The sequence below is a fragment of the Bubalus kerabau genome, chromosome 1 (assembly GCF_029407905.1).
Source record: "Bubalus kerabau isolate K-KA32 ecotype Philippines breed swamp buffalo chromosome 1, PCC_UOA_SB_1v2, whole genome shotgun sequence".
Taxonomy (NCBI): Eukaryota; Metazoa; Chordata; class Mammalia; order Artiodactyla; family Bovidae; genus Bubalus; species Bubalus kerabau.
This window is the reverse complement of record NC_073624.1, coordinates 64,560,324-64,586,530: the sequence shown is the minus strand read 5'-3', so window position 1 is coordinate 64,586,530 and position 26,207 is coordinate 64,560,324. Positions and strand designations below refer to the sequence as shown.

General features: G+C 38.9%; 1 protein-coding gene and 1 long non-coding RNA gene across 2 annotated transcripts; both read right to left on the bottom strand.

Moving 5' to 3' along the window:
* Positions 1–9,361: 9,361 nt before the first annotated feature.
* LOC129641601 (uncharacterized) lies at positions 9,362–25,156 on the bottom strand. The gene is made up of 4 exons (XR_008709365.1): positions 24,967–25,156; positions 12,890–12,953; positions 9,646–9,690; positions 9,362–9,517 (listed from the first exon to the last, which is right to left on the bottom strand). It is a non-coding gene; the product is annotated as an uncharacterized LOC129641601 (long non-coding RNA).
* Positions 18,592–19,521, bottom strand: LOC129641600 (olfactory receptor 6C4-like). The gene has a single exon (XM_055566273.1). The coding sequence runs from the start codon at positions 19,519–19,521 to the stop codon at positions 18,592–18,594; it is 930 nt and encodes a 309-aa protein (XP_055422248.1).
* Positions 25,157–26,207: the final 1,051 nt, after the last annotated feature.

Here is a 26,207-nt window from a genome sequence, read left to right as displayed (position 1 = left end):
TGCTAATGATTCTGCCTGTGAAACTGAGAAGAGAAATGAGGTATGAAAAGGGCAGCAAAGCTCAGGAATATTGAGGGGAGAATGTGGGTTCCCCTTGAAATTTATTCATGGAAAATTCCTCTAAGTTAACAGAATGTCTGTTGGTCTCAACTGGCCCTTCACAAAATATGTTTACCCAGGTTCCCATGTAGGCAGCTTTCTTTTTGAAGCCTTTTTCTTGAGGCAATGAAATAGTCATCTGGCACTCCATAATGCATCTTCTGCATATAAAAATTTACCCCTTTATCCACTCTTTGCTTTTTCCCCTATCTATGAAACCCTTCTCCAAGATCTTGTAGGAATGTTTCATCTTTCCTTAGTGTTAATGTTTTGATCATTTGCTTCATTGCTGTCTTCTTCAATATATCGGACACCCCCATATCCATTTTCTTTGTGGGAGTGAATAGCTCTTTTTCTTTTTTTAAATTTTATTTTATTTTTAAATTTTACAATATTGTATTGGTTTTGCCAAATATTGAAATGAATCCGCCACAGGTATACATGTGTTCCCCATCCTGAACCTTCCTCCTTCCTCCATCCCTGTACCATCCCTCTGGGTCGTTCCAGTGCACCAGCCCAAGAATCCAGTATCGTGCATTGAACCTGGGCTGGCGACTCATTTCATACATGATATTATACACGTTTCAATGTCATTCTCCCAAATCTTCCCACCCTTTCCTTCTCCCACAGAGTCCAGAAGACTGTTCTATACATCAGTGTCTCTTTTGCTATCTCGTATACAGGGTTATTGTTACCATCTTTCTAAATTCCATATATATGCGTTCATATACTGTATTGGTGTTTTTCTTTCTGGCTTACTTCACTCTGTATAATAGGCTCCAGTTTCATCCACCTCATTAGAACTGATTCAAATGTATTCTTTTTAATGGCTGAGTAATACTCCATTGTGTATATGTACCACAGCTTTCTGATCCATTCATCTGCTGATGGACATCTAGGTTGCTTCCATGTCCTGGCTATTATAAACAGTGCTGCGATGAACAGTGGGGTACACATGTCTCTTTCCCTTCCGGTTTCCTCAGTGTGTATGCCCAGCAGTGGGATTGCTGGATCATAAGGCAGTTTTATTTCCAGTTTTTAAAGGAATCTCCACACTGTTCTCCATAGTGGCTGTACTAGTTTGCATTCCCACCAACAGTGTAAGAGGGTTCCCTTTTCTTCACAGCCTCTCCAGCATTTATTGCTTGTAGACTTTTGGATTACAGCCATTCTGACTGGTGTGAAATGATACCTCATAGTGGTTTTGATTTGCATTTCTCTGATAATGAGTGATGTTGAGCATCTTTTCATGTGTTTGTTAGCCATCTGTATGTCTTCTTTGGAGAAATGTCTATTTAGTTCTTTGGCCCATTTTTTGATTGGGTCATTTATTTTTCTGGAATTGAGCTGTAGGAGTTGCTTGTATATTTTTGAGATTACTTGTTTGTCAGTTGCTTCATTTGCTATTATTTTCTCCCATTCTGAAGGCTGTCTTTTCACCTTGCTTATAGTTTCCTTTGATGTGCAGAAGCTTTTAAGTTTAATTAGGTCCCATTTGTTTAATTTTGCTTTTATTTCCAATATTCTGGGAGGTGGGTCATAGAGGATCCTGCTGTGATGTATGTCGGAGAGTGTTTTGCCTATGTTCTCCTCTAGGAGTTTTATAGTTTCTGGTCTTACGTTGAGATCTTTAATCCATTTTGAGTTTATTTTTGTGTATGGTGTTAGAAAGTGTTCTAGTTTCATTCTTTTATAAGTGGTTGACCAGTTTTCCCAGCACCACTTGTTAAAGAGATTGTCTTTAATCCATTGTATATTTCTGCCTCCTTTGTCAAAGATAAGGTGTCCATAGGTGCGTGGATTTATCTCTGGGCTTTCTATTTCGTTCCATTGATCTATATTTATGTCTTTGTGCCAGTACCATACTGTCTTGATGACTGTGGCTTTGTAGGAGAGCCTGAAGTCAGGTAGGTTGATTCCTCCAGTTCCATTCTTCTTTCTCAAGATTGCTTTGGCTATTCGAGGTTTTTTGTATTTCCATACAAATTGTGAGATTATTTGTTCTAGCTCTGTGAAGAATACCATTGGTAGCTTGATAGGGATTGCATTGAATCTATAAATTGCTTTGGGTAGTATACTCATTTTCACTATATTGATTTTCCAATCCATGAGCATGGTATATTTCTCCATCTATTAGTGTCCTCTTTGATTTCTTTCACCAGTGTTTTATAGTTTTCTATATATAGGTCTTTAGTTTCTTTAGGTAGATATATACCTAAGTATTTTTTTCTTTCCGTTGCACTGGTGAATGGAATTGTTTCCTTAATTTCTCTTTCTATTTTCTCATTATTAGTGTATAGGAATGCAAGGGATTTCTGTGTGTTGATTTTATATCCTGCAACTTTACTATAATCATTGATTAGTTCTAGTAATTTTCTGGTGGAGTCTTTAGGGTTTTCTATGTAGAGGATCATGTCATCTGCAAATAGTGAGAGTTTTACTTCTTTTCCAATTTGGATTCCTTTTATTTCTTTTTCTGCTCTGATTACTGTGGCCAAAACTTCCAAAATTATGTTGAATAGTAATGGTGAAAGTGGGCACCCTTGTCTTGTTCCTGACTTTAGAGGAAATGCTTTCAATTTTTCACCATTGAGGATAATGTTTGCTGTGGGTTTGTCATATATAGCTTTTATTATGTTGAGGTATGTTCCTTCTATTCCTGCTTTCTGGAGAGTTTTTATCATAAATGGATGTTGAATTTTGTCAAAGGCTTTCTCTGCATCTATTGAGATAATCATATGGTTTTTATTTGTCAATTTGTTAATGTGGTGTATTAGATTGATTGATTTGCGGATATTGAAGAATCCTTGCATCCCTGGGATAAAGCCCACTTGGTCATGGTGTATGATCTTTTTAATGTGTTGTTGGATTCTGATTGCTAGAATTTTGTTAAGGATTTTTGCATCTATGTTCATCAGTGATATTGGCCTGTAGTTTTCTTTTTTTGTAGGATCTTTGTCAGGTTTTGGTATTAGGGTGATGGTGGCCTCATAGAATGAGTTTGGAAGTTTACCTTCCTCTGCAATTTTCTGGAAGAGTTTGAGTAGGATAGGTGTCAGCTCTTCTCTAAATTTTTGGTAGAATTCAGCTGTGAAGCCGTCTGGACCTGGGCTTTTGTTTGCTGGAAGATTTTTGATTACAGTTTCAATTTCCGTGCTTGTGATGGGTCTGTTAAGATTTTCTATTTCTTCCTGGTGCAGTTTTGGAAAGTTGTACTTTTCTAAGAATTTGTCCATTTCTTCCATGTTGTCCATTTTATCGGCATATAATTGTTGATAGTAGTCTCTTATGATCCTTTGTATTTCTGTGTTGTCTGTTGTGATCTCTCCATTTTCATTTCTAATTTTATTGATTTGATTTTTCTCCCTTTGTTTCTTGATGAGTCTGGCCAATGGTTTGTCAATTTTATTTATCCTTTCAAAGAAGCAGCTTTTGGCTTTGTTGATCTTTGCTATGGTCTCTTTTGTTTCTTTTGCATTTATTTCTGCCCTAATTTTCAAGATTTCTTTCCTTCTACTAACCCTGGGGTTCTTCATTTCTTCCCTTTCTAGTTGCTTTAGGTGTAGAGTTAGGTTATTTATTTGACTTTTTTCTTGTTTCTTGAGGTATGCCTGTATTGCTATGAAGTTTCCCCTTAGGACTGCTTCTACAGTGTCCCACAGGTTTTGGGTTGTTGTTTTCATTTTCATTCATTTCTATGCAAATTTTGATTTCTTTTTTTATTTCTTCTTGGTTATTCAGCAGCGTGTTGTTCAGCCTCCATATGCTTGAATTTTTAATAGTTTTTCTCCTGTAATTGAGATCTAATCTTACTGCATTGTGGTCAGAGAAGATGCTTGGAATGATTTCTATTTTTTTGAATTTACCAAGGCTAGATTTATGGCCCAGGATGTGATCTATCCTGGAGAAGGTTCCATGTGGGCTTGAGCAAAAGGTGAAATTCATTGTTTTGGGATGAAATGTCCTCTAGATATCAATTAGGTCTAACTGGTCTATTGTATCATATAAAGTTTGTGTTTCCTTGTTAATTTTCTGTTTAGTTGATCTATCCATAGGTGTGAGTGGGGTATTAAAGTCTCCCACTATTATTGTGTTATTGTTAATTTCTCCTTTCATACTTGTTAGCATTTGTCTTACATATTGCGGTGCTCCCATGTTGGGTGCATATATATTTATAATTGTTATATCTTCTTCTTGGATTGATCCTTTGATCATTATGTAGTGACCATCTTTGTCTCTTTTCACAGCCTTTGTTTTAAAGTCTATTCTATCTGATATGAGTATTGCTACTCCTGCTTTCTTTTGGTCTCTATTTGCATGGAAAATCTTTTTCCAGCCCTTCACTTTCAGTCTGTATGTGCCCCCTGTTTTGAGGTGGGTCTCTTGTAGACAACATATGTAGGGGTCTTGTTTTTGTATCCATTCAGCCAGTCTTTGTCTTTTGGTTGGGGCATTCAACCCATTTACATTTAAGGTAATTACTGATCAGTATGATCCCGTTGCCATTTACTTTATTGTTTGGGGTTCAAATTTATACACCATTTTTGTGTTTCCTGTCTAGAGAACATCCTTTAGTATTTGTTGGAGAGCTGGTTTGGTGGTGCAGAATTCTCTCAGCTTTTGCTTGTCTGTAAAGCTTTTGATTTCTCCTTCATACTTGAATGAGATCCTTGCTGGGTACAATAATCTGGGCTGTAGGTTATTTTCTTTCATCACTTTAAGTATGTCTTGCCATTCCCTCCTGGCTTGAAGAGTTTCTATTGAAAGATCAGCTGTTATCCTTATGGGAATTCCCTTGTGTGCTATTTATTGTTTTTCCCTTGCTGCTTTTAATATTTGTTCTTTGTGTTTGCTCTTTGTTAATTTGATTAATATGTGTCTTGGGGTGTTCCGCCTTGGGTTTATCCTGTTTGGGACTCTCTGGGTTTCTTGGACTTGAGTGATTATTTCCTTCCCCTTTAGGGAAGTTTTCAACTATTATCTCCTCAAGTATTTTCTCATGGTCTTTCTTTTTGTCTTCTTCTTCTGGGACCCCTATGATTCGAATGTTGTAGCGTTTAATATTGTCCTGGAGGTCTCTGAGATTGTCCTCATTTCTTTTAATTCGTTTTTCTTTTTTCCTCTCTGATTCATTTATTTCTACCATTATATATTCTAACTCACTAATCCTATCTTCTGCCTCTGTTATTCTACTATTTGTTGCCTCCAGAGTGTTTTTAATTTCATTTATTGCATTATTCATTATATATTGACTCTTTTTTATTTCTTTTAGGTCCTTGTTGAACCTTTCTTGCATCTTCTCAATCCTTGTCTCCAGGCTCTTTATCTGTGATTCCATTTTGATTTCAAGATTTTGGATCATTTTCACTATCATTATTCGGAATTCTTTATCAGGTAGATTCCCTATCTCTTCGTCTTTTGTTTGGTTTAGTGGGCATTTATCCTGTTCCTTTATTTGCTGGGTATTCCTGTGTCTCTTCATCTTGTTTAAATTGCTGAGTTTGGAGTGTCCTTTCTGTATTCTGGCAGTTTGTCGAGTTCTCTTTATTGTGGCATTTCCTCGCTGTGTGTGGGTTTGTACAGGTGGCTCGTCAAGGTTTCTTGGTTAGGGAAGCTTGTGTCGGTGTTCTGGTGGGTGGAGCTGTATTTCTTCTCTATGGAGTGCAATGAAGTATCCAGTAATAAGTTATGAGATGTCTATGGTTTTGGGGTGACTTTGGGCAGCCTGTATCTTGGAGCTCAGGGCTGTGTTCCTTTGTTGCTGGAGAATTTGCTTGGTATGTCTTGCCCTGGAACTTGTTGGCCCTTGTGTGGTGCTTGGTTTCAGTGTCAGTATGGAGGTGTTTGATGAGCTCCTGTCAATTAATATTCCCTGGAGTCAGGAGTTCCCTGGAGTCAGGGTTTGGACTTAAGCCTCCTGCTTCCAGTTATCAGTCCTATTTTTACAGTCGTTTCAAAACTTCTCCTTCTATACAGCACCATTGATAAAACATCTACGTTAAAGATGAAAAGTTTCTCCACCATGGGGGTCACCCAGAGAGGTTCACAGCATTACATGGAGAAGAGAAGAGGGAGGAGGAAGTTAGAGGTGACCCAAATGAGATGTGGTGGAATCAATAGAGAAGAGAGAGGGCTAGCCAGTAATCAGTTCCTTATGTGCACTCCACAACTGGACCACTCAGAGATGTTCACGGAATTATACAGAGAAGTGAAGAAGCAGGAAGGAGACAGAGGTGGCCAGGAGGATAAAAGGGGGGAATGAAAAGGAGGGAGACAGATCCAGCCAGTAATCAGTTCCCAAAATGTTCTCCACCATCTGGAACACACAGAAATTCACAGAGTTAGGTAGAGTAGAGAGGGGTTAGGGAGGAGATACAGGCGACCTGCTGGAGAAAAAGGAGAGTCCAGAGGGAGAGAGAGCAGTCAAGCTAGTAGTCTCACTCCCTAGTGAAAAATGAGTACTGAAGATTGGGTTCTTAAAGGTACAAAATTGGTAACAAATACATAAAAGCAGAAATTACAAATCTAGAGTTTGGAATTTCAAAAAAGACAATGTTAAAGAAAAGAAGAAGGAAAAGAAAGTGAGAAACAAACAAACAAACAAAACAAACAAAGTCGCAAAAATTATAAAGAAAGTATAGGTTCAAAATTGATAACAAATACCAAAAAGCATAAATTAAAAATCTAGAGTAGAGTTTGGAATTTCAGATACACAATGTTATGTAAAAGAAGAGAAAGAAAGAGAGAAAAAAAGTCACAAAAATTATATTAAAAAATATAGGTACATATGATAACAAATACTGAAAAGCTAAAATTAAAAATCTAGAGTAGAGTTTGGAATTTCAAAAATGCAATGTTAAAGAAAAGAAGAAAAAAATGTCAAAAAATTATAAAAATATATATATATGAAGTTTGCTTTAAAAAATAGGGTCTTTTTTTTTTTGCTAAGTAATAGTAGGTTATAAAAGTGAAAATTAAAGGAATAATAGAGGACTTAAAATTCTTTAAAATATTAAAAAAAAAAGAAAGAAAGAATGATCGTAAAAATAGTAAAAATATATCTAGAACTTTCTCTAGTTTTTTTGTGGGTATTGTGGGTTCAGTTCATTTTTGGCTAGTTCCTTGGTCCGACTTATATTTCTCAAGATCTATAGGCCCCTTCCTATGTAGTCGGTACTAACCACAGGGTTTTAATCTATTGCCTGTAGCTTCCAAGGCGGTTCTGTTTGCTGGTCTCTTCAATGTCTGGTTTCTGCCCTGACACAAAGGGGACGGTGGAGGACACTTTTTTTTTTTTTTTTTTTTTTTAAGGCTCACTTGTTCAGTCGTGCTGTGGGGAGGGAGGGACGCTGCAAACAAATAACACTGGAGTGTGCTTGTAGTGTCCCAGCCACACTGGGTCTGCCCCTGCTCACGGCGCATGTAGCCTCCCTGCCCACACTGCTCAGCTCTAGGCTGCTCCACTGGGAACCATCTGTGGCCGGCCCTGGGCTGCTTGCACCTCTCAGGTACAAGCCGCTCAGGTTCAGGCGCTCGGGTAGTCCTCAAAGGTGCAGACTCGGTTGGGCCTGCATTTTGTGCCCTTCCCAGGTCCGAGCAGCTCTGGTGATGAGGTGTTTGGTGAGTGCAATTGCTACGACTTATCCCCTCCCCACCGCTCTGTTATCTAGGTGTACAACCAGCACACCTTCTCAGGCGGATGTTGACCGTCCAGACCCCCAAGAAGTTTTAGTTAGCAAAGAAGCCTGCTTACAGTTTTATAGATAATGTCTCTCTGGGGCTGCGATTGCCCCCTTCTGGCTCTGCCTGCCTGTCACCGGAGGGGGAAGGTCTGCAGCCGGCTATCTCTGTTCAGTCCTTTGTTCCGTGCGCGGGCCTGGCGGTGTCTTAGGTTAGGGCTGGCTTTTCGTGTGGTAGATATCCCACAGTCTGTTTGCTAGCCCAAATTATTTCACTCAGATAGCACTCGAGGTATTCAGGCCAGATCCTTACTCTAAGTGATGCAGCCCGCACAGCGCCTCCCTGCCCAGTCCCCGCTTGCTAGTGGCGTGTGCAGGCATCTGCGCTGCTTCTCTGCTGGGGGAGTGACCGTAGGGCTCGTAATCTGCGGTTTTTAATTGTTTATTTATTTTTCCTCCCTGTTATGTTGCCCTCTGTGCTTCCAAGGCTTGGCACAGATTTGGCAGTGAGAAGGTTTCCTGGTGTTTGGAAACTTCTCTCTTTTTAAGACTCCCTTCCCTGGATGGAACTCCATCCCTCCCTCTTTTGTCTCTTTTTTTTGTCTTTTATATTTTTCCTACCTCCTTTTCGAAGAGTTGGGTTGCTTTTCTGGGTGCCTGATGTCCTCTTCCGGCATTCAGAAGTTGTTTTGTGGAATTTACTCAGCGTTTAAATCTTCTTTTGATGAATTTGTGAGGGAGAAAGTGTTCTCCCCATCCTACTCCTCCACCATCCTAGACATCTTCTTTTTCTATTCTGACTTTTGTGCCTGGTGGCAGGTTTGGAGAAAGCTCTGAAATATTGAATTCTTTTTTGTATGAGACCAGGAGAAATCCTGGTTTTAACTGCTAGAAGAGATTACAGTTAGCCAATAGTTCTAGGAAAGCTTTCTTTAAATATTCTTTAAATACTGTTTAAATATTCAGGGAGTAATGTTTACTGGACCAGGAGCCTTTCTTACATTCTTTTAGTTTTCAGGACATAGATGTTACTGCTACAGAAAGGTAGGAAAGAGTCATCCTGGTCCCTTACAGACTGATATGGATTCCTCCCAGAAAAATACCTGCTAGGGTCAAGAATTATTTTAGGCAGTTATCTTTGTTCTGATCTTCCAGTATCACAGGAACTAAGGGTCTTCAAGGGTGCTTATCTAGAACAAGTTCATAGTGGAAGTCCCTGCTGCCCTTGGCCCACTGTGATCACTGGACTCTAATGTCAAGGCAGTGTCACTCTCTGAATGGGAGGCTCAGGCTTCTATTTACTTTTTGCTCTTTGGAGAATTTTTCTACATTATCATTGAGAAATTTACATTTGTATTTCACAGAAATATAATCACAAGTCTGAATATATAATTGTTTGGAGAAGTTTATTTCATTATTGTAATGTAGAAAAATTGTAAAAGATAAAAATTCCACTTATTCAATAGGTGACTAAATACATAAATTGTGACCTTTTGTATTTGGAATAAAATGGGAAAATTATTTGTACTGACTTTCGTGGTTTACAGTATATTGCTAGGGAAGTAAACACAATCACAAGTATAGATTGTGATTTTTACCTGTGTAAGAAACTGGGAATGTATACATATATTTCCAAATGTCTGGAAGAATTTTAAATGGTCAATGACAGTTATTTCTGGAGTTCCACTGATCACAAAATGAAAGTCTTTCTCTTTTCCCTTTATCTCCATATTCATAATCTAAAAATAAAAATATGAACCTGAATGAGATTTTTAACAGTAAAAACAGTAGTAGAAATTACATTCAGTTGAATTTCATAATCTGTCACCATAAAATGATAATATTGATGAACTGAGGACATACTCACTTTTTGACACTCAGAAAAGATGTTGAGGGATTTTACCTCTGGATGCTGTTAGGAAGAGTCAAAATTGAGAAGTCAGATGTGGATAAGAAAGTAAGATAAAATGTAACACATATTCCACTTTTCTAATACTACTCCATGCCCTGATTGGTCACAAAGCATACAGGTTTCTTAGGCAGAAGTTTGAAAAGAAATAGTTTCTAGCTCCCTTTGCCTTTAATTAATCACTTGTTCCTGCTTTTTCTATAAGTTGGTCCCATTTAGGATTGGTTCTACAATTTCTGAAGTTGCTACCTTATTTAAAGTATTTGAAGAATAGAGGAACATTTTACTTCTCACAGTCTCTTTTTTTCCCTCCATTTAATCTGGACTTCTTTACAATTTTTTATCAGTTTGAGTGATACACATTTTATTGAGTTTACTCAGCAGAGACATTGGGGAATAAATTTTTCCCTAGGGGCCCAGGTCAAGAAAACTTTAATTAGCCTTAATAAATAATGTTTGGAATTAACTTTTGACAGGTAACTAGAAAGATGCTCCAAAGAGACCCATGAGGAGGCTGTTACATGGGCATCAGTTACAGGATAAAAGTCTTGTGGGAACTGAAGCAATAATGGTGATCATAATAATAAAAATGCAACATTAATTTATCAAGCATTTTACCTGAGCTGGGCAGTTTTATTAATTTCCATTCTTTATCATTTTATGCTCAGTATATTTGAGGCATTTGTTATTTTTAGATTCTTTGCCCACCTAGTTAGTAGGTGTGTGACCTTCAGAAGGTTCTCTAGCCTCTCTGTGCCTCAGTTGCTTCATCTGTTAAATGGGGGTAAGAATAGTAATTGGAACAAAAATCTGTCATAAGCGCTAAATGTGTTGATAGATGTGGAGTGCTTAGAAGAGTGCTTGGAATACAGTAAATGGGAGACAAGTTATCACTCTTATTACTGTTATTATTCTGCCCGTTTTGCAGATGAGGGAATGAACAACATAAAAGTTGTGTAGTTTTCCCAACATCACATAACAGGAACTCTGAATTATTGGCGTCTGAGGGCTGGTTTGCCTAATTCTATAGCATGCCATGTGCCTTTTCAGGAGCATGAGGAATGCAGAAGCAGTTGGCTTCCTACTGTCAGTGGCATCACTGTTTCACCATGGGGGTGGGGAGTTTAGCATTTATTCCAGAACAAATTCTTTCTTTCCTGTGTTGGACCATTGTTCTCTGATTCTTGCTTTCTGATGCAAAGCAGGATGTTATATATGCTTCTATGTTCTCCTCCATGGACTTGAACTACCTTCCCTGATATTCCTTCCCCATTTTCTTTCTTCAAACTTTTTTTTATGTGGACAGTTTAAAAAGTCTTTATTGAACTTGATACAGTATTGTTTCTGTCTTATGTTTTGGCTTTTTGGCCATGAGGCATGTAGGATAGTAGTTCTCCACCAGGGATGAAATCTACATCCCCTATGTTGGAAGGCAAAGTCTCAACCACTGGACCATGAGGGAAGTCTCTCTCACCCATTTTCTTTTTGATTCTGCATCTCAGAAGCCTAGGTGGCTTCTATTCATATACTTGGAATCCACAGATCATTTACATGGAAAAGCCAATAGCGGGCCGATCTTTAAGGATCACAGAATCATTGAAAGAGAGGTCCATGGTGTCGTTACACTTGACTCTGGTCAAGAGATCAAATGGTACTGGAGTTTCCTCTTGAGTTTGGTGAGAAGAATGGTTTCTATTTTCAGGGTTGGTCTAAGGTAAATCTATGAGATCATGAAGTTTGTCTTTTGTTCTCTGTGGTGAATGAGTGCTTACTCTTTAGCTGTAGGCAGAGTGACTTAAAAGATGAAAGCTGTAAATACGGGTTTGAGACCGGTAATGTGTAGCTGACCTAGAGTCTTCCAACCCATAGACCCCCAGTAGGAAAGACAAAACAAGCTAATGGAAAGACAAAACAAGCTAATGGAAGTGGCAGAAGGACAAAGGTGTGTAAACCAAGACAGGAGAGGTACCGGAAATGGATTTTTCAAACAAGCAAAGGACGGGAAGATAAAAAAGAAGCCAAGATGGTGTAAACATGTGAAAGAAGAGGTAAATGTGGCCAGTCAGAAGCTGACACAGAGAGATTATTTTGTATTCAATATGTGTGATCATTTCTTCCAAGCCCACATTTCCCTAATAGAATCTTTCTTGGATTTATCCTAGAATGGGTAGCTCCTTGACCACTGATGATTGGATAGCACAAGGGCCAAGCTGTCATAATTAGAATCTATTTCCTGGGTGCTTATACCATATTTGAGTTTGCTAACTGTATGCAGCCAGGCTGGAAGAAGATTTAGATTTTATGGGGCAGGCAGAGGGAAGGAAAAGGATGAGAAAAGGGAGGAGGAAAGAGAAAGGGCTGAAGTGCCAAAGAATTGATGCTTTTGAACTGTGGTGTTGGAGAAGACTCTTGAGAGTCCCTTGGACTTCAAGGAGATCAAAGCAGTCAATCCTAAAGGAAATCAGTCCTGAATATTCATTGGAAGGACTAAAGCTGAAGCTGAAGCTCCAATACTCTGGCCACCTGATGTGAAGAACTGACTTATTGGAAAAGACCCTGATGCTGGGAAAGATTGAAGGCAGGAGGAGAAGAGGACCACAGAGGATGAGATGATTGGATGGCATCACTGACTCAATGGACATGAATTTGAGCAAGCTCTGGGAGTTGGTGAAGGACAGGGAAGCTAGGCGTGCTGCAGTCCACGGGTCACAAAGAGTTGAACGTGACTGAACAACTGAATTGAACTGAAGAGAAAGGAAGAGAGAAATTCAGTAATCTTGAAACTGATGTTTCCAAGTAGATTTTAAGGTAGTCAAAGGATAGGTTCTCATAAATTATTCCACCAGGAGATTTCTGTCTAAATACACAATTTAAAAATACTGACATATATCAACATGAATCTGCCACAGGTATACACATGTTTGAAAAAAAAAAAAAACTGACATAAAATAGACATAAAACTTCACACTTGAGCCCAACACATTAGCTACATAAATACAACCCATTTCATGTTTATATATTGAAAAAATTTTAGTTTTATAAACAGACAAAATATAGAAGATAATAGTGAATCCCTATAGCTAATTATTTATATCCTACAATTTGAAGATTTTGATATCATTTTAATCGAACCAAGGCCATTTCAAATGAGTACAAGAAGAAAACCATGGAGGGTTCTAGAAACACTAAAATCTATAGATACCTGTGCTCAATGGACTTGTTCCATGCATCCAATCTGTTTGGCCAGATCACGTCCAGATATTCACCTTTTAAATAAAAGTTTCAAAAACATTTTTTTAATTTATTTATTTTAATTAGAGGCTAATTACTTTACACTATTGTTTTTGCATCTTTAAAAATGTATGTTATGCCTCAAATGAAGTGCTTAAAAAATTTACACATAGGCACTTTCCTGGCAGCCCAATGGTTAGGACTCTGAGCTTCCATTGCAGGAGGTGTGTGTTCAATCCCTGGTCAGGAGCCTGGTGGACTACAGTCCATGGGGTCGCAAAGAATTGGACATGATTGAGAAACTAACACACACACACACACACACACAACTATCCTTTAGCCTCATTAAAGAAAGATTTCTGAGCCTGTTAGTTTCTCAGAATGAGCCCAAAGGAATTCCCAAGGGCAGTAGAGAATTTGCCCAGTGATTCAGAAGCCTTGGTCTTGGGTCATTTCTGGGGCCTGGCAAAGGAAGCTGTGACCTGCAACTCCCTCTTTTTCAGTACAATGACTTTTTATCTGGGAAGTGGCTTCAGGAACTCACTAGTCCAGGGACAACACAAGCACCTAAGGTGATGAGCCTTCAAAAAGAAAGCAGGAAGTGTACAGACCTGAATGTCCTATGTTTCATGATTCAGACTTGTAGCAAAATGTGGAGGCAACACTGTAGAAATAATCATGGGACTAAGTTTTCATAAAAATTTCTTTTCTTGACTCATCTTCATTTCTACCTGGCCTTGTCACACATATCTGCCCCTTCAGCTGCAACAATTCTGAAACATAGCTATCCAAGGACAAATTTCTGTTGATTAGTCAACATCCAAACCATGTATCAGAAGGGTCAGAGAGAGTCTGTGATGGGGCTGGAAGCTTCCCCTTGTGCCATGGCACATGGTTTCCCCCCTGAAACCTAAGGTTCTGAAATTTTGGGTCATGCAAGAGGCTTCTGAACAGGTCCCGCTCAACCAAAATGGGACATTTGCTTTATAGACTGTATTATTGTGGACCTAGAGGATCAATTATGGGAAACAACAAATGGTGCTCAGGGGAATCTGTGCTCAGAATTTACTAATGAGCTTTGGGTGTGGTTGTTTTGGCCACAGTTGTAAGCAGGACAATTTGTAAAAAATCCCCAGAGAAAGGGACATTTACCTAAAACTTGGCCTAAAAGAATATGTGCACCTGTCATTTGTTAACAATGTATCGGTAGTTGGTAACAAGTGTTGATAAATATTTTTGAGAACTGATGAGTGTGTTGCAGAGTTCCAAAGAATAGCAAGGAGAGATAAGAAAGCCTCCCTCAGTGATCAATGCAAAGAAATAGAGGAAAACAACAGAATGGGAAAGACTAGAGATCTCTTCAAGAAAATTAGAGATACCAAGGGAACATTTTATGCAGAGATGGGCTCAATAAAGGACAGAAATGGTAGGGACCTAACAGAAGCAGCATTTATTAAGAAGAGGTGTCAGGAATAGACAGAAGTGTACAAAAAGGATCTTCATGACCAAGATAATCATGATGGTATGAGCACTCACCTAGAGCCAGACATCCTGGAATGTGAAGTCAGGTGGGCCTTAGGAAGCATCACTATGAATAAAGCTAATGGAGGTGATGGATTTCCAGTTGAGCTATTTCAAATCCTGAAAGGTGATGCTGTGAAAGTGCTGCACTCAGTATGCCAGCAAATTTGGAAAACTCAGCAGTGGCCACAGGACTGGAAAAGGTCAGTTTGCATTCCAATCCCAAAGAAAGGCAATGCCAAAGAATGCTCAAACTACCACACAATTGCACTCACCTCACACGCTAGTAAAGTAATGTTAAAAATTCGCCAGGCTTCAGTAATATGTGAACTGTGAACTTCCAGATGTTCAAGCTAGTTTTAGAAAAGGCAGAGGAACCAGAGATCAAATTGCCAACATTCGCTGGATCGAAAAAGCAAGAGAGTTCCAGAAAAAACATCTATTTCTGCTTTATTGACTATGCCAGGGCCTTTGACTGTGTGGATCACAATAAACTGTGGAAAATTCTGAAAGAGATGGGAATACCAGATCACCAGACCTACCTCTTGAGAAATCTGTATGCAGATCAGGAAGCAACAATTAGAACTGGACATGAAACAACAGACTGGTTCCAAATAGGAAAAGAAGTACGTCAAGGCTGTATATTGTCACCCTGCTTATTTAAATTATATGCAGAGTACATCATGAGAAACGCTGCGCTGGAAGAAGCACAAGCTGGAATCAAGATTGCCGGGAGAAATATCAATCACCTCAGATATGCAGATGACAGCACCCTTATGGCAGAAAGAGAAGAAGAACTAAAGAGCCTCTTGATGAAAATGAAAGTGGAAAGTGAAAAAGTTGGCTTAAAGCTCAACATTCAGACAATTAAGATCACAACATCCAGTCCCATCACTTCATAGGAAATAGATGGGGACACAGTGGAAACAGTGGCTGACTTTATTTTTCTGGGCTCCAAAATCACTGCAGATGGTGATTGCAGCCATGAAATTAAAAGACACTTACTCCTTGGAAGGAAAGTTATGACCAACCTAGATAGCATATTAAAAAGCAGAGACATTACTTTGCCAACAAAGTTCCGTCTAGTCAAGGCTATGGTTTTTCCAGTGATCATGTATGGATGTGAGAGCATGACGGGTTCAAGTCAATGTATGGCAAAACCAATACAATATTGTAAAGTAAAATAAATTAATTAATTAAATTAAAAAAAAAAAAAAAAAAAGAAAGCTGAGCCCTGAAGAATTGATGCTTTTGAACTGTGGTGTTGGAGAAGACTCTTGAGAGTCCCTTGGACTGCAAGGAGATCCAGGCAGTCCATCCTAAAGGAAATCAGTCCTGAGTGTTCATTGGTAGGACTGATGTTGAAGCTGAAACTCCAATACTTTGGCCACTTGATGGGAAGAGCTGACTCATTTGAAAAGACCCTGATGCTGGGAAAGATTGAGGGCAGGAGGAGAAGGGAACGACAGAGGATGAGATGGCTGGATGGCATCATTGACTCAATTGGAGGTGGGTTTGGGTGGACTCCGGGAGTTGGTGATGGACAGGGAAGCCTGGAGTGCTGCAGTTCATGGGGTCACAAAGAGTCGGACACGACTGAGAAACTGAACTGAACTGAACTGAACTGATGAGTATGTTGGAAGGAACTGAAGACAACTTTTCATTTTTACAGTCTTGGTTGGTCCATTGACAAGCATCTATATGTGTTGAGTTAGTTCATCAGTTTTTAAATCATTTAAAAATGTGTTATTTATTTGTATTTGGCTGTGCTGGGTCTTTGGTCTGTGGTAGGTTTCCTCTAGTTGTGGTAGGTGGGGGCTACTCTTTAGTTGTAATATGCAGGCTTCTCTGTTTGTGGCTCCCTGGCTCTAGAGTGTGGGCTCAGTAACTGGATCATGTGCTTAGTTGCCCTGAGGTATGTGGGATCTTCCTGGACCAGGGTTAAACCCATGTTCCCTCATTGGCAGGCGATGGTGGTTCTTAAACATTGGACCACCATGGAAGTTTTTAATTGGCTTTAAATCCTACTATAATACTAAAATATTTTTTTCAGATGTGGCAGTTCAATATGTCAGCAAATTTAGAAAACTCAGCAGTGGCCACAGGACTGGAAAAGGTGAGTTGTCATTTCAATCACAAAGAAGGGCAATGCCAAAGAATGTTCAAACTACTGCACAATTGTGCTCATTTCACATGCTAGCAAGGCAATGCTCAAAATCCTCAAGCTAGGCTTCAGCAGTATGTGAACTGAGCAGCTTACAATGTGCAAACTGGATTTAGAAAAGGCAGAGGAACCAGAGATCAAATTGCCAATATCTGATGGATCATAGAGAAAGCAAGGGAATTCTAGAAAAATATCTACATCTGCCTCATTTCTATGCTAAAGCATTTGACTGTGTGGATCACAACAAACAGTGGAGAATTCTTAAAGAAATGGGAGTACCAGACCACCTTATCTGTCTCTTAAGAAACCTGTATGCAGGTCAAGAAGCAACAGTTAGAGCTGGACATGGAAAAACTGACTGGCTCAAAATTGTGAAATGTGTAAGTATGTCAAGGCTGTAAAGTATCACCCTGCTTATTTAACTTGTGCTTCCCTGGTGGCTCAGATGGTATAGAATCTGCCTGTAATGTGGGAGACCTGGATTTGATCCCTGGGTTGGTAAGATTCCCTAGAGAAGGGAATAGCTACCCACTCCAGTATTCTTGCCTGGAGAATTCCATGGACAGAGGAGCCTGGCAGGATGCAGTCCATGGGGTCCCAAAGAGCTGGACATGACTCTTCACTTTGTTGAACTTATATGCAGGGTGAAAGTGAAAGTTGCTCAGTCATGTCCAACTCTTTGTGACCCCATGGATTATACAGTCCATGGAATTCTCCAGGCCAAATACCGGAGTGGGTAGCCTTTCCCTTCTCCAAGGGATCTTCCCAACCCAGGGATCGAACCCAGGTCTCCTGCATTGCAGGCAGATTCTTTATCAGCTGAGCCACAAGAAATCATGTGAAATGCCAGGCTGGTAAATCATAAACTGGAATCAAGATTGCTGGGAGAAATATCAACAACTTTGGATATGCAGATGATACCACTCTAACGGCAGAAAGTGAAGAGGAACTAAACAGCTTCTTGATGAATGTGGAAAGAGGAGAGTGAAAAAGCTGGCTTCAAATTCAACATTCAAGAAACTAAGATCATGGCACCTGGTCCCATCACTTCATGGAAAATAGATGGGGAAAAAGTGGAAATAGTGATAGCTTCAAACTTGGGCTCCAAAATCACTGTGGATGATGACTGCAGCCATGAAATTAAAAGACACTTGCTCCTTGAAAGGAAAGCCATGACCAATCTAGACAGTGTCTTAAAAAGCAGAGACATTACTTTGTTGCCAAAGTCCATGTACTCAAAGCTATGGTTTTTCCAGTAGTCTTGTAAGAATGTGTGAGTTGGACCATAAAGAAGCCTGAGTGCTGAAGAATTGATGCTTTCAAACTGTGGTGCTGGAGAAGGCTCTCGAGAATCTCTTGAACTGCAAGGAGGTCAAACCAGTCAATCTTAAAGGAAGTCAACCCAAATATTTATTGGAAGAACTGATGCTGAAGCTGAGGCTCCAATACTTTGGCCACCTGATGGGAAGAGCCGACTCATTGGAAAAGACCCTGATTGAAAGACAAAAGAAGGCGGTGGTAGAGGATGAGATTGTTTAGATAGCATCACTGAATCAGTGGACCTGAATTTGAGCAAACTCTGGGAGATAGTGGAGGACAGAGGAGCCTGGCATGCTGCAGTCCATGGGGTCACAAGGAGTTGGACATGACTTAGTGACTGAACAACAACTAAAATATTTTATTGAGACGTGGCAGTTCAGATGGGTACCCCTGCATGATGTGATTGTGGTATGTTGTTAATACAGAATCAGAAACCTCAGAGTCTAGTTCTAGTTCGAGTCTCAGTTGTGGCATGTGAGAAGTAGTTCCCTGATCAGAAATTGAACCCAAGCCCCCTGCTTTGGGAGTGTGGAGTCTTAGCCGATGGGCCACCAGGGAAGTCCCCTGAGATACTGCTTTAATAAGAAGAGGGTTGAAGAAGTTATCCTTGAGAAGAACTTCATAAATATTATTCAGATTCTGTTTTAAGTTTGAGGTCTTTACATTCACTAAAGACTCACAATCTTTCTGGCCACATTTTTGAAGGCTTGTTTTACTTGTTCATTCCTCAGAGTATAAATGAATGGGTTCAATAAAGGGGTGATTGAGGTATTGAGCACAGCGACTCCCTTATTGAAGGCAACCCCTTCTTTTGCCGAGGGTTTTATGTACATGAAGATGCAGCTGCCATAAGAGAGGGAGATGACAATCATGTGGGATGAGCATGTGGAAAAGGCTTTCTTCCTTTGCTGAGCAGAGGGGATCTTCAGAACAGTCTGGATGATGTTTGTGTAGGAGAGAATCACCAGCATCAGGGTGAGCACCAACGTCACAACTGCTAAGATGAAGTCAACCAGCTCCAGGAGTCTTGTGTCTGAGCAAGATATTTCTATGAGGGGTCCGTAGTCACAATAATAATGATTCAGCATGTTGGAGGCACAGAAGTCCAGTTGACTGGTCAGGATGATTGGGGATAAAATGATGAGAAATCCACCTAGCCAGGAGCAGAGGATCAGCTGGATGCAGACTCTGCTGTTCATGATGGTCATGTAATGTAGGGGTTTGCATATGGCCACATAGCAGTCATAGGACATGGCAGCCAGAAGGTAAAACTCTGTGGCCCCCAGGAATATGGCAAAGAAATACTGAGTGAAGCAGCCAGCAAAGCTGATGCTCTTGTTTCCAGTTGATATGCTGAACAGTAGCCTAGGGGTAAAAGTGGTTGTAAAGGAAATTTCTAAGAAGGAGAAGTTCCAGAGGAAGAAATACATGGGCGTGTGGAGGTGGGAGTCCAGTAGTGTGAGGGTGATGATCGTCAGGTTTCCAATAATGCTGAATACATAGGTGAGGAAGAGAAGTATGAAGATTACAGATTGAAGCTCTGGGATGTCTGTTAGTCCCAGCAGAATGAATTCTGTTATATAAGTTTGGTTTTTCATTGCTACCCTTTGCTGCCTACAAAGCAAAGAAATAAGTGATGAGAATGGAAGAGGAGCTCAGAAACCTTTGGGAGAGCCTAAGCTTTTCTTGTTGAATTGGTTCAAATGCCTTTTTTTCCTGTCATTTTGACTTAAATGAGTTTTTCTATTGGACAGAAGTTGACTCTTCACAAGAATTCCTGTTTTTAAAAAATCAATTTATTGGTTTTTGTTTTGTTTTGTTTTACTTTGCTGTTGAGTTGTGTGAGTTCCTTATGGTTTATTAACTCTTTGATGCATGGTTTCCAAATATTATCTACCACTCTGATTGGTTGCCTTTCATTTCATTCATGGTTTCTTGAATGAAAGCTGGGGATAAGCTTTTAATTTTAATTAATTTATTAACTGATTAATTAATTAATTGTAGTTCCCTAATGAAGGATGGAACCCTTGCCCCCTGCAGTAGAAGTGCAGAGTCTTAACCAGTGGACTGCCAGGGACGTCCCAAGGATTATTTTCTTAAATTTCCATGTATGAGGGTTTTCTCCATGGTCCTTTTCAACTTTTCATGTACTTCCCTAGCCTACCTTCTAAACCAATGCCTAAGTTATCATTTTCTATATTTCCTATTTTATTTTCATTTTCAATGTTAACTTTCCTTTTGATCTTTCTTTATTTCTGCTAATTTGGCAGTGAAATTTCACTTCCATAACGCTCTTGGTCTCAGTGTGAGAAGAAATGCTAACTTGTTAGCTATAGTTGTGGAGTCTTTAGAATAGAATCAGCAATGCCATTATAACTATGGTAACGAAAGATGCCTCAACTTTTCTTTGACGTTTTAGATTTGTGGACCATTGTAACTAATGTCACCAGTCTCACAATCTTTGCTGCTGGTGTCAGCTTTCCCTCAGGTCCTAGTTATCCTGTCTTAGGTGGTTTTAGCAGAGGAGCAGGTGGTATCTCTCCAATCAGATACCTGCTATCATTTTCTTCCATATCCATGTTTATTAATAAGCATGTAATTTTACTCTGGCTAGAAAAATATAACTGAAATAAAAAAATTGTGAACCTTATTGAGAAATTTGAGTTTTTTCTTCTAGTATCTTTATTTTTTTTTAAATTTTATTTTATTTTTAAACTTTACATAATTGTATTAGTTTTGCCAAATAGAAATTTGATTTTTTTCTTCTAGTATCTTTATTTTTTTAAATTTCTGCTGTTAACTAGTGGTTTCTTGCTAATTTTTCCTCCTTTCTTCAGACACTAATGATGTCTCTCTTACTTTGGACTTCTTTCTCCCAAACACACATACAGGTGGTTAGCCTGCTTTAATTTCCACATGAGTGAAATGGTACCGTCTTATGCCTGTCTCATGTTACCCCTCAAGTGGATATTTGTAGGCCTGAATTCTTATTTCATTTTCATCTCCATATCATTAGCTTTAACATATTTCTTTTAGATATTCTCCCCTCTAACTAAACTTAATATGTTAAAATTATATCAGCATATTTCTACCTTGTGATTAAAACTTCTTTAAATTTCCAAGCTCTTTGATAGATTTTTTTTGTTTGTTTGTTTGGTATTTTAAGATATTTACTTTAGAAATAAGTGTTGGTTCTCTTGCCTTTCCTCTGCTCTTAAGGAACTTACATTCAGTGTTTGGAGAGATGTAATGTACACATGAAATAGATAATGGTTGGGACTTCTCTGTGGTCCAGGGGTTAAGCATCCACCTCCCAGTGTGAGGGACACAGGTTTGATCCCTGATCCAGGAGGATTCCACATGCCGTAGGGCGACTAGGCCTGTAGGCCGCAACCACCGAGCTTGCGTGCCCTAGAGCCTGTGCTCTGCAACAAGAGAAGTCATTACAATGAGAAGCCTGTGCATTGCAACTAGAGAGAAGCCTCTGCTTGCTGAAACTAGAGAAAGCCCATGCATAGCAATGAAGACCCAACGCAGCCAAAAACAAAAATAAATTAAAAAAATAGAAAATGGTTAATGACTGAATAGAATACATTAATTCCTATCTTAAAAATATTATTTTATACAAAGTGGCAGTTTTATAACTTCATGTTTTCTGTTAGAAGTCAATTGAGAAACTGTGTTTATAGACCACTGTTGTTTAGTAGCTAAGTCGTGTCCGACTCTTTGCAACGCCATGGACTGTAGCCTGCCAGGCGCCTCTGTCCACGGGATTTCCCAGGCAAGGATACTGGAGTGGGTTGCCACTTCCTTCCCCAGGATAGACCACTGACCTAAGTTTAATTTTCTGATTATTTAGCCACTCACATTCAAAAGGAAAATTAGTCCTTGCATTGACCCTGGCAATATATGGCTCAAGCAAACAGTTTCTCTGTGTTTCTGTAGCCATAAGGCTACAGAAGTTATAGGCCTCTGTGAGAGCTGGCCTCTTTTTTCACTGCCAGCAGATCTCCTGTGCAAATGGGTAGGAAAATCAGTGAGTTAAGGCCAGCTGCTAAGTACGTTATCTGAGTAAGATAATCTGTGCAAAGTGTAATTAGCATTTGTGAGATGTTTTATGGAATTTTAAAAAATTGTGGTCAAAAACACAAGATAAAATTTACCATCTTAACTATTTTTTTCTTTTTTAAAAGTATATTTATTTTTTAATTGAAAGATAATTGCTTTACAGAATTTTGTTGGTTTCTGCCAAACATCAACACAAATCAGTCAGTGTGGAGTTTGATGTTAAGCATGTCCACATTGTTGTGCAACAGATCTCCAGAACATTTTCATCTTGTAAAGCTGAAATGCTATGCCTGTTGAACAACTCTCCCTACTCCTGCTCAACTGCTGCTCCTGGCAGCCACCATTCTACTTTCTATTTTTATGATTTTGACTACTTTAGACATCTCATGTAAGTGGAATCATACACTGTGTATATATGTATGTATTTTTGTGACTGGTTTATTTCACTTAGTGTAATGTTCTCAAGGTTAATAATCCATGTGACAGGATTTTCTTCCTTTTAAAGATTGAATAATATTCCATTGTATGTATATGTCACATTTTATCTACCATTCATCTGCTGATGGGTTGCTTCCATTTCTTGATTATTGTGAATAAAGCTGCTATAATCATGGGTGTCCAAATATATCTTCAAGGTTCTACTTTCATTTCTTTTGGATATATATCCAGTAGCATATTTTGCTGGGTCATATTATAATTCTATTTTTAGTTTTGTTAGAAATAGCCATACTGCTTTCCATGGGGGCCACATTCCATGTGGAAATTTTATATCAAAATGAATATCTGAATGTCTGTGGCACAGGATAAATACAGAGAGCTGTCTGATTCTAAGATAAGAAATAACATAAATGATGCATTCTATTTGGGCATTATCCATTCTCTCTTTTATGGTATATGTCACCTTTCCAAAAACAGATTGTAAGTTCCTTAAGAGCAGAGGAAGAACAGGACAACCAACACTTATTGAATGGTTGTAGTGTTGGTATTAAAGTAGGCTCTTTCATAAATAATATTCTTCTTCTTTTTTGGTATTCCTTTACCCCGCAATAACACTGGCAAAAGCACACAGCATAATAAATACATAATTGTTAAATAAATGAAAAAAAGATAGTGCCTTTTCTCTCTACTCCTTATTTTGCTCTTTATTTAGCCTTTTATCTTTGGCAACTTGCTATATAAACTGTACATTTTCCCTAGCTTTTTAAAATCTAACAACAAATAGCATTTAAGAGTCAGTCTAAGGTAAAGTCTCTCGAGCCTATAAATAGACTTACTGTTTCCTGTCTCTCTTTCACTGATGACAGTCAAGGAGTCATGTGTGTTATCTGGTCTTTGCTCTAAGAGCTGAGAGACCAGCCTTTATCAGCAAGGTTGTATTTTGAAATTTTCCTTGTTCACACTTGGTGCTTTTCTACCACCAAATAATAAAAATCTATATTTCTCTTGTTATTGTGGGTGAGAAGAATATAATAATTTTAAAATATATATGAGGATTTCCCAGGTGACATAGTGGTAAAGAATCCACCTGCCAATGCAGGAAACACAGAGGCACTCTGTTTCAATCCCTGGATTGGGAAGATCCCCTGGAGTAGAAAATGGCAACCCACTCCAGTATTCTTGTCTGGGAGATACCATGGACAGAGAAGCCTGGGGGGCTACAGTCCATGGGGTCACAGAGTCAGACCTGACTTAGTGACTAAACAACAACAACAAATGTATATAAAATTCGTTCAGACTCTCTCTCTTGCTTAGTTTTCATAATACTGAGTTGTCAGCAACGGAAAGGCAAATGTCAGACATCAAATAACTTCAGGAGGGGCTTTCAGGAACTACTTAAAATTCTTACCATCAACACTTGGTGGTGGTGGTTTAGTCACTAAGTCATGTCTGACTCTTGCGACCCCATGTACTATAACTCGCCAGGCTCCTCTGACCACTGACACTAAGGGAGTGGTGTTCCTTTGCACCCAGACTCTTCCATCCTATGCCCTCTAAGCCTCCTAGATGGACTTAGTCACTTCACCTGGGATACAGGTATAGCTTTAACACAGAACCAGGGAAGGGACTACCAGATTATTTGGTCATACTTCTACAAAAGCTCAGCATTTGTCCTAAGAAAGAAGCCTCAAATTTCTAGAATCCTTTAGGCATCTTCCTGTCTGATCTTTTAAGGTCCCTGAAACAGAGAAATCCTAACCCCACCTCCCTATATCCCTGGCCTCTCTGGATCACCAGGAAGCCATCTCTGCCATCGTCCCTAAGAATGTCCTAATCACAAGGATGTATGGAACATGGCCACGTCATCCAGCGCCTGAACGTCCAGGCTCTTGAACTTCCTGGTCATTAATTTTTGGTCTTTGGTGAACAAACTGTGTGTTATCATTCAAACCTTTATATTCATATTCCACACAAATTCTATAATAATTCTGCTTCCATAATTTTACAAAGCTATTCATTACAACCTTGTCTGTAAACATAAAAACTTGGAAACAATGAAAATTTCCATCAATAGGAAAGTGACTAAGTAATTTTGGTGCCTCCAAACTATAAAATGCATTAAAAAAAGAAAATAAATGGCAAAGATTTATGTGAACTCACTTGGAAGGACATATATGGTATATTGCTATATGAATAAAGGAAGCTGTTGAATAATTGTGGTATTGAATTGAATTGTGTTATTGAATTGAATATTTTATTCAATTTGGTCTAAAAATATATATCTTCTGCTCTAAAATTATATGGTCCTATAGATCTGGAAAAATTGCTATCAGTATTATTTTTATGGAGTTAGATGAAGAAGTGGGGACATAAGGAGAGCTGTGTCTTTTTACTTTATACTTATCTACATTATATGAATGCAACAAAGCAAGCATAAGTTTCTTTGTAATTTAAGAAAAATCACAGTAATATGATTTCATGCTCTATAGTCACAAACAAGGAACACGGATATAAGTATAAGCTGAGAATATACTTACACTTGACTTTCAGGGTGGTCCTGTAGGGTTTTACCCATACATGTCCATCACAATTTAGAAGTCAGATGTAAAGGAAAGGTAGAATAAAATTGAACTTGTTTCACTTTCCACAACTACTTATTGACCTAATTATTCACAAAAATTCACAAACCTATGAAAATTTCATAGGAAAAATGCTATTTCTTTTCTATATATCAGTTTAGCTGTCATTCACTACTTGTTATTTCCACATTAATTTAAAATGCACCCTGGCCAGTAAGTAATCCTTTGAGATGTGATTTGTTTAAGTTAAACACATTTATCATAGTGATAGTAGAAAGCACCCTCCCTTCAAAGTCTGATTTCCTCTCTTCTGACCCTTCTGAGCCTGAATATGTGCTGTCTCTGACTTTATACTAGATAGAAGCATATTTTAAACGTTCTCTTCAGGGGAGGCCTCAGAACAATCAGTTGAGGAAAGAAAAGATCCCAGGAGGCCCACATTCAGAGCATGCTAATGAACCCTGTTTGTTGAGAACTCTGGAACTGAACTTTTAATAAGGGATTGGGGAAGAAGTCCAAAGAGACTGAGGAACATGTTTTTTGAGCCATTTACCACAGGCTGGGCATAATTCTAAACACATCTTCATTACATTATGCATAATGCTAGACAGTATACCTTAATAACTTGCTTAATGTTCATAACACCATGTCATATATCTCCTGAGGAACAAAACGGTAGCAGAGCATCTGCCTTCTGTTGCTGTGGTGATCTTACTTTGGTCAAGTAACATGAATCCTGTGGAGGGCTTAGCATTTTCCCCATTAGTTTCTTTCCCTTCCCTTCAGTCTTCTGTGTCCTGTAAACTATTCTCAGAAGGAAGACTGGAGGCCCGGTGTCCTTCTTCTCTTTCTTCTATAGGGCTTGAAAACCCCTCCTCCACGTATTTACTGACTCTCAATTTTTAAACCTTTACACAGATATGATAATTGTCATGTGGCTCCCCAAGGGCTTAAAATTCAAATTTCCTTTATAAAAGGATTTTCAGATTGGATTGGTCAAAGGAATAAGATCAATAATTTGCTTTGGCCAAAATCTGCTATATAATATTAATTTTCCACTTGTGCTTAGTGTGAGGAATGTTTCTCACTGGGGTTGCTCCTTGACAGTTGAGAGTTATCTTAGCTACTTGTGGGAGCAACTTCTCCTCCTGTTCCCAGTTTGGCTTTTGATGGAGAGATAGAATGGGTGAGTGTGGCAT

Coding starts and splice junctions, on each gene's coding strand:
- LOC129641600 (XM_055566273.1), bottom strand. CDS start 19,521: ATGAAAAACCAAACTTATATAACAGAATTCATTCTGCTGGGACTAACA.